General features: G+C 44.0%; 1 protein-coding gene across 1 annotated transcript in view; it reads right to left on the bottom strand.

The window, feature by feature from the left end:
• Nucleotides 1–68: 68 nt before the first annotated feature.
• LOC126574117 (5-hydroxytryptamine receptor 1A) overlaps nt 69–15000 on the bottom strand; it is a 63303-nt gene continuing 48371 nt past the window's right edge. Inside the window, exons 7-9 of the mRNA XM_050234105.1 lie at nt 3156–3287; nt 2487–2612; nt 69–1140 (exon numbers count right to left, since the gene is read on the bottom strand). Coding sequence (XP_050090062.1) covers nt 559–1140; nt 2487–2612; nt 3156–3287 — 840 coding nt within the window. The 3' untranslated portion in view covers nt 69–558. The remainder of the gene's footprint in view (nt 1141–2486; nt 2613–3155; nt 3288–15000) is intronic.

The following is a 15000-nucleotide window of genomic DNA, read 5'->3' as shown; positions in this document are numbered from 1 at the left end:
CTTTCGGTACAAAATTTGATTTTATTCACCTTCAAACCTTCACGTTACGTTTACTGATTTTAGTGGTTCTCTTACAGCTAGCTAACGAAGTTTTACACTAAATTGCGGGTTCCGGTGTTGTTCTTTTTTTAATTATCTCGCGATTTACTTGTGTTTTACTCGGATTTCTGTTTAAATTTTCGAACACACAAGTCTACTGTTAGCTCATCGACACTATCCAAGTGTTGTTAACGACTTCGATATAGCCTGTCTGCTACGTTTTGCCCGGGGGAGGTTTTTTCCATTAACTACAACACTAAACCCAATAGGTTAAAGTTTGTTTTCCATTTCATTTCAACACATTTCTACTTAATTTTTTTTTAGAAAGTAAAGAACATTCGAATGGGAGAAAAGTAAACGAAAGATTAACAAAACAATAACAATAAAACAACGATTTGCCTGACAGACGGTTTGCTCCCTCGCTGTAACGGCATTAACTACAGCCCGAACGGACCGAACGGACGCCTCGATGCGGCGTAAGGAGTGAGGGCGATGCCAAGAGACCACCACCAGACAGTACTAGATATCGGGCAAACCCTGGTGCAGGTTAAAGCCCCGGAAGAATGCCTTGTTCTTGGCACAATTAATGTCGTGCAGTTCCCGTTCGCAAACCTGCGTGTCGGACCCGTGGCCGGGGTCGCGAAAGTGAACACCGAGATCGAGTCCGTCCTCCTTGTAGCAACCAGCGGCCGGACCACCGCACGACCGTTCCTTATCGATGCTCGTGCTGCTCTGGTTGCGCATGAGGCGCTGGGGTGGATGCTGCTCACAGCGATGGTACTGGGTAGAAAGCTGTGGTTGCGGGTGGGCCAACGTTCGGTTGCTCGGCTGGCGGCTGCTGAAGTGCAACGGCACCAGACCGCCACCGCCGCCCATCCGATGCAGCGTGTTGATGCTGCCGGTACTGTACGTTCGCTCGAGGATGTCACCCCAGTACTTCTCCGAACACTCGATGTCCGGCCGGGGCGTATGCATCGCCGACCGGCAGATCGTGGCCGGTGGTGGCCCCGGTGGCAGTGGTGGCAGTGACGTTAGCTGATGGTGATCGTACTCTAGACTTATGCTACACTTTTCCTCCAGCGAACTCTGGCTGCCGGTACACTGGAAGTGGGCGAGGAGAGGTGGAATGCATGGAAGGAAAAGTAGCATAAACGACGAGGCGGAAGGCGGTGGAGAAAAAAGGGGAAAAGTTACCATTAGAGACCGGAATCGTTATTACACTTTTGAGTAGTTAACTTTTGAATGGTGATGGTGATGGGGAGTTTTTTTTGCAAAAGTGTAAAGTGAATTCCCGGGCTTCGAGAGCGTCAAGGCTTTAGGCATGGAGTGTGCTGGCCGGTACACAGTTGACAGCAGAGTGGGCAGTAGTCAGTTTAAACACATTCATTACCCAAACCCCAGCCAGGACTATGAGAGAGTGACGCTTCCAGGCTTATCCATGATGACTTTTGTGGTGAGGATCATTTGATTCAAGTGTGAAGTGTTTTGGCAGCAAGTTGTTATCATGGTTTTCTATCAATCGTTTGACATTCAGCAAGTATTCAGATATTTTTTAATGTTCTATGAAATAAATTATCAACTATGCTTGATGTAAAGCTTCCCTTGGTTCCAATAATGAATTGTTTTCAATGTTCTTGCAAATTCACTAAATAAATCGATGCTTGAGGGACAAAGGCTTTTGAACTCAAGCCTTACAATAAATTTTAGTGAGATTCTATGAACTCACTGAATATCATTAAAATATTTAAAAGTCAAATAGCAAAATCCCTCAACTTTAATAATTCTATCACGTAGGAGCAAAATTCTTGAATCTCTCAGGGTACACTGCCACTTGGATCACTAGATAGGAGTTATGAACAGAAAATCAATGTTGAACACGAATAATCCAATCCTGTACTATGGCTTTTTGTGAAGTGTGAAGTATCAGGTCTATTACTTAGTTTTTGTTTAAATTTTTTTGGCACAACAAAAATCATTTGTTTAAAATCAAATATTACATCGACCAAAGTATTGCACATCGCTGGTCACCAGTCCGCAACAAGTCGGCGGACCATTTCGCCACATAATTTAGAGGTGCATGACTTTATTAAATTTGCTTTTTCCCACCAAACCAGTGCCATTGTTCGTGGCCGGAGAGATAAAGGCAATTTCAAAACTAATCACCGCGCCGGGAAAACGAACTGATGAAGCTCCGTTGCCAAAAATCCGATGATGGAGGCGCCAGGTAACCGGTAAAATTGGATACTTTCCGGGGTTTGTAATAGAAATAATTTGGTGGGCTGCGAGTTTGAAACCCCTGACGCTTGGCCGATAAAGGAAAATGTTTTCCAAAATTAATATTTAATATTTTAAATCACGGAGCGTATTGACGATGAATTCGATTGCATTTATCTGCCACCACGAAACCAAACGGAGAGCGTGTGGCGTACCCGGGGGCCACACCTTACCTTGGATGTCAGTAAATCTTTGCAAATGCGACGAAACCGCGCATTCAGCAGCCAGTAGAGAAAAGGGTTCCAAAAACTACTGCTTAAAGCTATCCACGTGACACAAAAATCGATTGATGGTGGTATCTGCGAGAAAAGAAGAAGAAGAAGAAGAAGGGTTGGTGAGCGATATTGCGTGAAAAAGGAGGGCACGGAACGGAAGTTGAAGAGCGTTTGTGGTGGCGAGGAGGCGAACACTTCCCATGAGGGTGTGAAAAACCCCATGAAACAACTGAGACCGAGAGAGAAATGATGCGTGTGCGTCAAACGATGTTGAAGTGCTACTTCTGCTGCTGCCTGGATGGGATTGTGGATGGATTTTTTTTTGGTTCGTCTGGAAATTCGGCGAAATGCTCGATGTTCGAATCGAGTTTCCATTCAACCCCGAAATCAAATGGTGTGTGGATGAGTTGGCAAACGCTTCCACTTCGCTGCCCTCGACAGTCATTAATACAAGCGCGAGAAGAAGATCAACGGTTCTGGTTCGTGACAACCGCCAGGTTCAAAGGTAAACAACCGACACCATGACTGTCAAACTAGCAGTTCGCGTGCGTTTTAAGCAGATTCTGCGTGGAATCACATTCAAGTTTGTGGTACTGTGCTTTACCGTCGAGCTCAAGTATTACTCACCTTCGAGCCGGTACATGTGGCCACGATCTCCTGTATCGTCCAGGGGGTGATTATGACTATAAAACCTAATGATATTGCTGCCATCGTTCGCGACGTTGAACCGTGTATCCGCCGGTCGTCATCTGGAACGAGCTGTGCGCGAAAAAAAAGATCGCAAAAGAGATGACAGACAAGAGAAGGAGAAATGTAGAAAATCGTTATCGTGTCTGCTAGAACTTGGTGTTGGAGTGTGAGAATTTAAAATTCAAACAATTGGATTCGCCCGGAATCGGAAAAAGGGAATACGTGGAAAATGAAATTTGAAAACAACTTTCGAGCGTACGGTTTACGATCGCATCCACTCATTCGTGAGTTAGCAGCGGATCGCGTTCGCAGACGCACTATCCGTACGCAACAAATCGAACATCACATTTGTCACCGTCCGTACCGGAATGGACGGAATTATGGTTCATCTCCAATTCTAATACGCGTACGGCTGCCCGTGTACCAGAACCCATCTCTGCGGCCACCGGCCATGTTTATTTATGATGCGAGGAATCATAAATTTTTCCTCCCCAAAAAACAAAAAAAAAAAACAAACCAGAGGGAAACTTTCGGTGCCGGACAGCCCCCCGGGCACTGGACACGGTGTCTGGAACAGCGATTGGATGCAGATACTCGATCGGCCAAATGACCACGCATCGGCACCCGGGTTTTGCGGTTCCCGAATTGAATCATTTCTTCGCCATTTCGGTTACATGACGTAGCGCTTCGCTCGCTTGGCCTTCGCTATCGTTCGGTTCGGTTAGCGGACCACAAGCCACCACCAAACGACATGGCCCGTGGGCTGTGTGTGCTTGGTGTTCTGCGAAGGGATAGAGCCACCTCGCCGGAAAACCCATAAATACCGGTTTCGACATGCAACATTAAACTGGGAACCGTGGGCCCGATTCCGTTCACGAGCGGAAATGGTAGATTGTTTGTCGTTTCACTCATCCCCGGGGTGATGGGAGGGAAAGTTTATGAAAAAAAGCCGCGTTCCCTTACGTTTGCTTGAAACAAATGCCAAAAAGGGGGGATTGTGGATTGTTGTACTTTTTTTTCAATGTTTAAACAACATACGGTTGTCAACGGGGGGAGGGGGAATGACGAGTGAGATTCCGATAGAGATATTTAAGTGAATTGATTAATTGTCTGAGCTGGCCTGGCTGAGGAGATAATTTGTCGAAGTTATTAAATCATTCTTTTGAACGGTGATGCAATAATTCATTCGTTCTCGGTTTAAGGGTGTGTTAACGTTGCATAGATAACTTAGAGAGTATTTTCATTGACATTTTGAGCAACATTGCTTCCACTTTGTGTTGAATGTGAATCCACAGTTTGTTTAATGTAGTTGATTAAATTGCGTATAGCAAGAATGTTAAATTGCGTATACCAAGAATGCTGTGTTATTGCGATACTTTGACAGGAATAAAAGGCAACAATTGATATTAACAACATCCGTCAACTACAATTCTTTCATTTTTTACAAGACCAACGGCTTGTTTTCGATGTTTCAAAGCTCACAAACTTATATGAACTGACAAGGGAACATGATAGGTATGTAAAACAAATATCCTTGAAGAACTTGCATGTTTGCTTTGCTCCGAATATTTAACAATTTATGGAACAGAAAAGTAAAGGAAATGATCAGTCTCAAGTCGCGCTAAAATCATTAAATCTAAATCTAGATGTAACTTTGGCAAATGCATTGAAATTTAAGTTTTCTTAGACAGAATGGTACAGGTAAAATTGAAATGCATAAGCAGTTTAGTACCCTGAACACTTTTTGCTTCTTCAATGTTTCTAGGGACTACAACAGCTTATTAGAAATAGTATGAGCACTCTATGCTTTTCTTTACATCTGTTTACACGTTATTTGTTTTGCCAATCAGAATTCTAAATGGCAGGGAATTTAATCAAATCCTGATACTTGGTAAACACCTTTAATTCTCATGGAATATGTACCATCATTAACGAGCATCTACTATCAATGGGGAAGAGAAATTGTGAGTCAAATAATTAAACTCAAAACCAAAGAATTTAATTTTAAAATTTTCACAAAATACTCAGCAACTTTATGAGTCACTCGTCGATTCCGTCCTCGTCCTCGATGAAATGAAACTTCCCCATAGCTGAAAATGAAACAATTCAACGATCCTTAAGATTGCGAATCTAAATTAACTTTCTCTGTTCGCAATAAAGTGAAGTAAACTTAAAGCATATGCTGTACTGTACGAGTGCTCAACGCACCAATGCCATACTGTTCCATGTGTAACGGTAGAGGGCCCGTTGGCTGGCAGCAAGGTGTAAGTCCAAACCGGGGGCTGGTTACATGTAAAACAATTCCGAGCAACAGTGAACATAATTAACCGACGAGGTAAGCTTCAACTTATCGCAGACATCGCGCACTTTGTATTGTGATCTCCCGTTCCATCCAATTCCTTTCATTCCTCTCTCTCATTCTGTCTCTCTCTCTCTATGTCTCTCTGTGTCTCTCTGTGTATGTCAATTGGCACCCTCCAGGCACCGTCGCTGGTAGGTGGCCCACAGTCACAGTGTGCGCCGTTTCATATGAAGCCACCATTTTTGTCATGCTGTGCCACGCCACTCCTGTACCACGCATAGGACACAATGGCAACGCGGCAACAGAGCATCTGCATAACTTCGCGCGGCAAGGTCTCGCGTGGCCACCTTCAACGTACGCCCGCGGTATCGTATCGTCTCCGGGATCGTTGTCACCCGTGAATGCATAAATTATTTTCCGATGCATGTACGATGGGGTATGACCGTCGCGGGCAATGACGGTACGATGGGGTGGTAAAGCTCATGTTGCCCACCCGGTGCGGTGCATTTTCGTTTCGTTTCGATTGTTTTTTTTGTTTTTGTTTTTCAGCAACGTTGTCCTCGATACGCCCGTGAGGCGCAAAACAGGAGCAACAGCACCATTTGCAGGGCGCCCGGGTACTCGTCGGACCTGATGGCACCGTTCCGATGTGCACCGACCGTCCTGCTGGGAATAACCTTTATGCTGCGGTGAGCGTCCTCCGTCCCACCGGAAACAAGAGCGGGCGAGCTTCCAAACTTTTTGCTGTCGACTGTCGACCCCCCCAGGTTGTGCTGCTGTGCGGGGCAAATAATGGGAATGGGTTTAGGAAGCGGGAACCAGGAAAAACCAGACATCACACCACACACACCCTCACAAACACTCTCAATGTGTTGTGTACGCTCGACAACCTGCTGTGCCGTGGAACTCGTAGCGTGGAACGATGCATTCCATCTGCCGATTGGCCAACGGATGGACGTGGCTCCACGCTATCGACCAACGGAATGGATGCCCTTTACCATGGTACGATGGCGCTGGGAGTTTGTTTTTATTTTCAGTGTTAATTTGCTAATGAGTAACGATTGCGTTACCGGCCAAGAGCAATCTCCATCCAAACGGGGGGTGACAAACTGGGGTGTGTCTCTGGACCATTTCGCTCGGCCATCCGTGGTCCGGATCGGATTGCCCGACAAATTTGACTTAATCGTTGGCGATTGTGGTCGCACCGGGTTTCGCTCTCGATTTTGTGCTGAGTTAATGAGCGGTTCTACAAGCGTCTCAATACCCTGAGAGGATCCTTTTGATTGCTGTGAATTTTATTTATTTATATTTTTCATTTTGTGTCGTCAATCAATTTTTATTGATCATCGTAACATTTGTATCAATATACTTTAATTAAGCAGCGATCTTTTATGCACAAAGACAATTTTCGTAACATTTATTAAAAAAAACTTTCTATAGACAAGTCCAAGTCCAAGCCTCTTGCTCCTGCTCAAGTTAGAAAAAACAACATTTGATCAATAAAAAATCAGATAAAAAAGAAAAGTAAAGAGATGTGTTCATGGAGGCATACACATAGTGCTTTGGCACTGCTGCCCGATTGCTTGTCATCTGGTAGCAGGCATACCGCTAATGGATAGTAGATAGCGAGATAGGAAATAAGATGTTACAGAAAAAAAACAAAGGACGAAGCATAAAAAAGACCAATTAGCCCCTGTCACAATTCCTCCTACATTCGATCACTATTGCAATTCAGCAATGACACCAGTTACACTACACAAAAACAAAACCAAACTAATGAGGAGAAGCTTAGCTGAACCCAATTGTAACTCAAACCTAAATGTACCAGCTACTGTATTCAAAATAAACGCAATTTATGGATAAAAGAAGTACTTTTATCAATTTCGGTCACCGAAGTCGTTTGTTTGTACAGCTTTGGCGGTGCATGCAAAATACAATAAAAGCGCATTATTGATTGATGTCGGTGCAACGACTGCAGCTATCGAGCAAGCACTGCATTAGCCGTTTTACCGTTTCCTGGAACACATCTGTTTCATTCACTACCTCTGGAAAGGCAGTTAAGCAAACCAAATACTGTGACAGCGTGTCTTTCAACCTTAGCGAATGCCGCGCACGATCAGTTGTGACAGTACTGTCGAGTCTTTGTAAAGTGTTGCGTGCTATCAAGTATGGAGCCAGATCTCGTGGAATCCAGTAAAAAAGTTCAGCAAAGGTTGTTAGATGAGAAATTTCTGTACGCCTCATCTCGATCTGGCCCTTGCTACCAACACGTATTCCGGTAAGGTACAAGCAGATAAAGTATTTGGTTGGGTAATAAGTCTTTTCGTAGTTTGGCAATAGATGGCTTTGGAGTCGTCTATTTCCAAGAATGGAGAAGCTACACAAACAGTCCGAAAGCCTAAAATGTCTTCACTATTTTCACACAACTTTGAACAGCTATAACTTTTTGCCCACTTCTCCAAATTCTGTTTCGTTTTGATTAAATGATACATCAAATGTCCTTTAAAACAACGAGGTACGATATGACATAATGTGATTGATAACGGTGGAGATAGACGACTCCAAAGCCATCTATTACCAAAATACGAAAAGACTTATTACCTAACCTAATTTTTTAGAATCACCACAAAACATTTTCTTCCACTATCGAATGTTCTTTTAGATCAAAAACCTTCCTGGAGCTTGTTCGACTTTCGCTGCTAACTCTCGCCATCAATTGTTTCTATGCAACGGAATTGGCATTTATGGCACCGATACTCGTCTCCCTGGGCCTTTCGTACTCGCTGATCTCAATGATTTGGGCACTACCACCGATAGTGGGCATGCTGTTTATTCCCGTCATAGGATCGGTGAGTGATCGTTGCCGGATGGTCTGGGGTCGTCGACGTCCCGCGCTACTTGCACTTGGAATTGTCGTCCTGCTGGCCATGATGCTGATACCATGCGGTGGATTGATCGCACAAATCATCGGACTCGACCATGTCGTTTGGATGGTGACACTAATCGCTCTCGGAATAACGGTGACTGATAGTGGTGTGGAAGCAACCAGCGCTCTCTGTCGAACGTATGCCCTGGAGGTTTGCCCAATACCGGACCATGCCCGTGTGCTTAATATTATGGTGTTTTTAGGAAGTATAGGCTTTATGCTCGGATCAACGATCGGTGCTATCGACTGGAGCGCGCTACCGTTGGGTATATACTCCGTCAACAACGAGACCATCGTCTTCTTGTTAACCTGGATCATATTTTTGGTGTGTTTGGTAAGCATGTTGACCAGCAACAGGGAGGTTCCATTGCCAGTGCTGGAGAAGGATGCGATGTTGCGCCCAGTAACGCACCACGAGATAGACATTCATCTGAACCGACAACAACAAGTGGATTGTCCTTTGATACCGATCGAGGAAACAGCCTCGGAACAACTTCAATGTCGTCAGTTGATCCATAGTATCATCCACATGCCGCTGGCAATGAAGAAGCTCTACTTTACGTATCTGCTGATGGCAATGGGCAACGGGATCTTTATACTGTTCTTTACCGACTTTGTTGCTACAAAAGTGTTCCACGGGGATGTGAAGGTAAGTGTAGCCGCTCTCAAAACTCATCGTTAAGACACCTGTAGGTCAAACTGTTTTCTTTTTCTGATACAGGCACCAAAAGAATCGGAAGAGTTTAAGATGTATGAGGCTGGAGTACGTTATCGTTGCCTGGGAATGATGCTGCAAGCGACGTTTGCCGCACTGTTCTCATTGGTGAGCAAACGGCTGACCGATCGGTTCGGTACTCGCCGGATGTTTATCGCTGCATTAATGATACACTGCTGTAGTCTACTGTGCTTGGGGTTCGTACACCACCGGGTTATGGTGATGATATCTTGCGTTATAGTCGGTATTCATTTCGGTATCATCGCTTCCATACCATACCTGCTGTTATCACATTATCACTCCAAGAATGCGGTAAGTTAGAGGTGAATGTGCCTGAATGCTGCTAGCTCACGAGTCGTTTGAGTTTGCATTTTCAGTTTGGCGATACTCCAGATACTTCCATCAATCGCCAGAAGCGGGGTCTCGGAGTCGATGTATCACTATTAAAAAGCATCTCGTGTTTTTCGCAGGTAGCGTGCTTTCAAAATCAGACTTTGGTCCTGAAAAATAACACTTGGATTCTATTTTCAGTTGATCATTGGCTTGGTACTCGGAAGCATTGTCGATGCAGTAGGAACATGCACGGTAACACTCTTCATAGCAAGTGGTTGTATCTTTCTAGCGGCCATCTCTGCCAGTACCATTACGTACCTGGACCTTTGACACTCAATAAATAATAAGTAAAACAGCGTCTTTGCTCAATTAACCAACAGCAGAAATTGTCGAGAGGCCAGAATCGTTCAGCTTCCGGAGTGAACAATGTATGGTATTGTTGCACTGTTTGTATTTCATCAATCATCTGCAACAATGCTTCGATTCGAAAGCCTATGCATTGGGTGGGTGATTCAAAACCAAAGTTTTCTCGAGTAGTTTGAAAAACAATGGCTCTGCTATTATCTCTCTTTCACGCTAGTAGTGATGGTTTGATATTTGAACTTGAAAACCTATTAAAGTAAACATGCTGATTAATGAAATACTTGATGAGTTTCGCACAAGAACTTTCGTTCTAAGGAAAAGCAGAACTACAAAAAGATACTTATACCTTATATGAATTTGCTCGAAAAGATCAAGAGGGTAAGCAATCAAATGCAAGTCATAGTTTCATTAAATTGAGCACTGCACAGATGTACCATTAAAAAAATATCACAACGTAGTGGCATGAGCATGTTTACTCGTATCTCTTTGTAAGTAAATAACGCTTTTTTTACACTTTTTGGAACCATAACCACCTACACCGTAGAGCTGTATTTGACAAACACGATCCTAGAACGTTGCCGCGTCCTTCGTCGACTACTGACCGTGTCGTTCAAATGTCAAATTGTTCCGATGTCACTGGCAACGGCAACAACTTCCCTGTGGGGAATGTTTCACCCAAACCCCAATCCCCCCCCGTTTTCCCATCTTCTGGCACAGCGAGCTTCCGTCATGCGCTGAAAATAATGTCCAACGAAGGGCAGCATCCGTTCGGTTCCGACTGGGCAGGACCGGGCCCCGGGTCGAACTCCCACAGCGCACGCCGGCCAACGATCGGTTCCGTACGGCAATCAAAAGTCGATTATTGCGTGTCCACTGCCAGACCAGCCGGCCAGCCATCGTATGTAGGTCGAGCGGGAAATCTCGGTTTACCGGACTTCCGTCTTCTGCTGCGCTCCCGCTTTTCTGGCCTGCTCCGTCTCGGTAGGAGGAGTTCTCCGGTTCGCGTTTTTAAAGTTTTCAACCTCCTTTCCCTTTCCTCAACATCCGAAAAAAAGCACACTTTTTGGAGGGGCGCGTGGGCGAACCATGAAGGTGATGCAGCTCATTTCCCGCCCTTCGTGTCCACCACCATTCGCTGCAATAACGATCCGTAGCCACTGTCACATCTCCGACGAACGGAACAGAGAACAGAGTGCCGGAGAAAGTAAAACAAAAATTGATTGCAGCGCGAGACCAAGGCCGCTTGGCCACCACCGACGATGACGGTGCTGCCGGACTGCGATGACGACCACTTCTTGACGTTGGAAAAGGTGGAAAGCGACGCCAGTCTACTCGCCGGCGGTCTTCTTGCGCAGCAATATTCAAAAGCCATTAATTCCCTTTTTGCCCTCTCATTCGCTTTCGCACCGGGTTCCTGGTGGTGTTTGCTGGTGTGTACGTAGGCCAGGAGTGAGCATAGGACATACTGGCACTTGGTAGTGGTTTCGTACCATCGTTTGTCAGCGGAACGGAGCACATTCGTTTCATTTTATTGCAGTTCTTGCCGGAGTACGCCGGTCTACGGGAACGCAATCCGACTGCCTGGAATCTGTACGAGTGCTGTCCGGGTGCGCACCAACACCACCACCACCGTAACGACAAGAAGGAAGTAAATTCGGACGAAATGTGTTCTTACCGAACGCACTTACGATCGCCTTTCGCCAGGCAGAGACCAGAAAAAACGTCACTCTGCCTCTCTCTCTCTCTGTCTGCTTTCCTCTTTCTCTCCGGGAAGGTTTTGCATTATGAGTCTCGAGCATGAATAAATTGTTTGGTCTTTGAATATTTAGGAATTCTCCACCTTTCTTCGCTCCGGAAAGCACAGCGCTCCGAAGTCTCCATAGGCCTCCAATGGACCAGGGCAAGGACAAGGACAATGTATCGATAAAAAGCGGTTGGTCATATTAACGAGCGGGGCGGGTGAGTAAGTTAATAAATTTATTACCATCCATACCACCATCCGCTTTTGCGAGCAGAGGATGGAAAAAGCACCGCACGGACTCGGTGAGCACGTGTGAGATGCTTGTAAGAATAATATTGAAAACCATTAGGGGCGGTGTACCGGAAAGCTGGCGGTTTTTTGGGGAGTTTTTTTGTTGTTGCTGTAGCTGTTGTCGTTGTTGTTGTTGTGGTAGCGTCTCGCCACATTTAGACCACGCGCCTCCATTATGTGGAATGAGCTTTTGCATAGCAAGTAGCCGTGTAATCGTTTGTTCATCAATTCATTATGAGAATCACTGCAGAAGGAGGAGGGTTGGAGTGTGATGATGACAATGGATGTTTTTTGTTTTTGTGTGTCGATTATTGTGTAACAATTTATGTGACTTTATGGGGCCCAATAGTCGAGGAATGGGGAGACAAGGGGGCATTTTCATGGTGTCACTTTAATAATCGATTGCTTCCCCAGAACTTAAATGGAATTGGTATCATGGGAATTCAACGTTTTATCCTCCAGGGTTTGCCGTGGACTTGCCTTTTCCTTTTTGTTAACAATAGCACTTTAAAATAGCGTTGTAAAATGATCACCAAGCTGTTCTAACTCATTACTATTTCTTTAAATCTCTATTGCTGTTTTAAATTGTTTATAACTGTTTATAAATAATATAAATACTTCCGCTATTGTCAAGAGTATTTGGGTGTTTTAATATCCATAATAAGTTCTGCAATAATGAGTTTGGTTACCATTTCTAAGTTATTCTTGAAGAAAGTCTTAACAAAATGTTAATCTCCTGCTTCTAAATTATTCATTTTAAATAGAATAACAATAACTTCCCATACTTTACGACTTCACATCCTCGCTGTTGATGGACCGTTTCACAGTGAACAGCAACGAGCAAGACAGCACCATCCAGTCTTTAACTCTCAAAGACAGCGACATGCGTGGCCCGATGCCGGTACTTTAATGAACCATTTGCTGCGAACCGGCCTTCCCGGTAATTGAATATTACGAACGCGCTGGTAATTGAAACCTAGTCATCGACACGACGCCTTTCCGTTTTACTTGCTACCAGACGATCAATGGGCCTTTGCTCTCTTCTCCAACACCTCGGGAACCAGCGATGGGGAGCATAATTTGCGCCACCACCGCTCATTAGGAGCGTCTCAATCACTTCCGGCGACGGAAGGAAAATTAAAGATCTGATTGGCGATTCCACTGTTCTGACTTTACAACATCTCGTGGTAAGGTTCTGGCGTTAAAAAGATGCTTCATGGTTTTACTGTTTGCTATAAATTATCGAGTACAAGAGATTGAATGTGATATAGCATAATTTCAATAAAATGTCAAAAAAGAACGCAAGTTATTAAGTGCACTTGCAACCAGTGATTCAATTTATTCAAACACTCAAATGCTCAAGTATGCGAACAATTAATCGACATATGCTGACTAATTAATGGAATCTGTACAAACAACAACAAAAAACCATGCTCTCGATGCATTTTTACATGGCACAATAGTTCCTCTGTGTACCTGTGCCCCACTTAGACGAGAGCTAACAGATCAATCACTCCTGATGCCATCATGCCGTTATTGATGCTTTGTAGCAACGCCACCACACCTCATCGGTTCATTATGAGCCACTTCTGGCCACACTATTTCGAAGGGCATTACATTATGCAAACAAAACTCGCCAATCAATTACCATTCCGTCCGATATCTGCTCCGCCGGAGCAAGCTGGCGTGCCAATGGTCAAACAGTGTTAATTGAAACATCCACTCGAACAACATTCGCCTATTGTAAGGGGTCTACCAGGTGAAAAACCGGAGGGATCTCCTCCATTCCAGTGCAACACCATCTGTCTGCCTAGTGTGTTCGTTACAGTACCAGTGCACCAGCACCACTTTAATCCAACCCCCGAGATACGTCACGTCGTGACTAATGCGCTTTCATTGCGATGCCGGGGATGCGTTGATTTGTAAATACGATAATGAGATCGGATTTACATAATAATCAACGGACGGCGATACTGCTAATTACTTTTTAGCCTCTCGCCACAGATCCTCCACATCGTGGCGCCACCGTTTTGTGTTGAGCGATACCATGGTGCGTTGCACATTAAAATGTAATATTGCCGACCGGGAGACCGAACCGAATGCCACAATGTGTGCATAATTATGCTTAGCCGGCGGTATTTACTGCGGCGTAATGCATTGAGCACCTTTCACGGTGACTTTGTGTGGTGTTGATCCGGAATTTGCGTTCATTCATATGAAAACATGTTTTCCATTTGAACTCCGGAGTATACTTTTTGTGAAGCAATTCATAATTGCCTGTTTGTTTCCATAATGTTAGATGTGCGAATTAATCGATTGCTGGTATTTTATTTCGCAAGTTAATTGCGGGAATTTATCTGGTTAACAATAACAATTCAACCTCACCTGATTTTGATTATCGTTTAATTCATGATTAGTCTGTTTAATAGCGCTTAGACTTATCAATACGTTATTCATAACATCATAAGATCTAAATTAAAGTGATAGAATCGGCTATCGGTGGTTTAAAAAGTCATATTAATGTTGCCTTATCTGAATTGAATCTCCGTAGATTAAATTACAGTTCATGATAGAATACAAATGCGCCATCAGGATGTTACCTATTTTTAAGTCGAATAACTCTGTTATTTTTTAGCCGATTTGGACAAATAGGACAGTTTCTGAAACGTCATTCTATGCCATTTTAGTAATGTATCACTTCACGACAAAAGAGTGGACTGAAATTGTCACACTTTACATTGAAAATAATCGGTCAATAGTGAAAGCTGCGGTCGAGCAATGGATGGTGAATCCTCGTTCGCCGCATATGACAGCGCTGGCTTTTTTCTGTGGTTCTATTTGAAAAATAAGGTGTATGCCAACAAACCGAAGGCTATGAAACAACTTAAAGCAAATATTGGAGCTGAAAATGCCAAAATAACCTTCTAAATGTTGTCAAATCAATATAAAATGCCCGAAAAAGAGCCCCTTTTATGTATGTCGAATAACGGCGGTCATTTGAACGATATCATATTTTGAGTATGGCACAATAAATGGCATAGAATAATCTAAATAAAACTGGTTTATTTTTTAAAATCGGTTAAAAAATGACAGAGTTATTAAACTTTAAAA

The sequence above is a fragment of the Anopheles aquasalis genome, chromosome 3, assembly GCF_943734665.1.
Source record: "Anopheles aquasalis chromosome 3, idAnoAquaMG_Q_19, whole genome shotgun sequence".
Classification (NCBI taxonomy): Eukaryota; Metazoa; Arthropoda; class Insecta; order Diptera; family Culicidae; genus Anopheles; species Anopheles aquasalis.
This window is presented reverse-complemented; position numbering and strand designations above follow the sequence as displayed.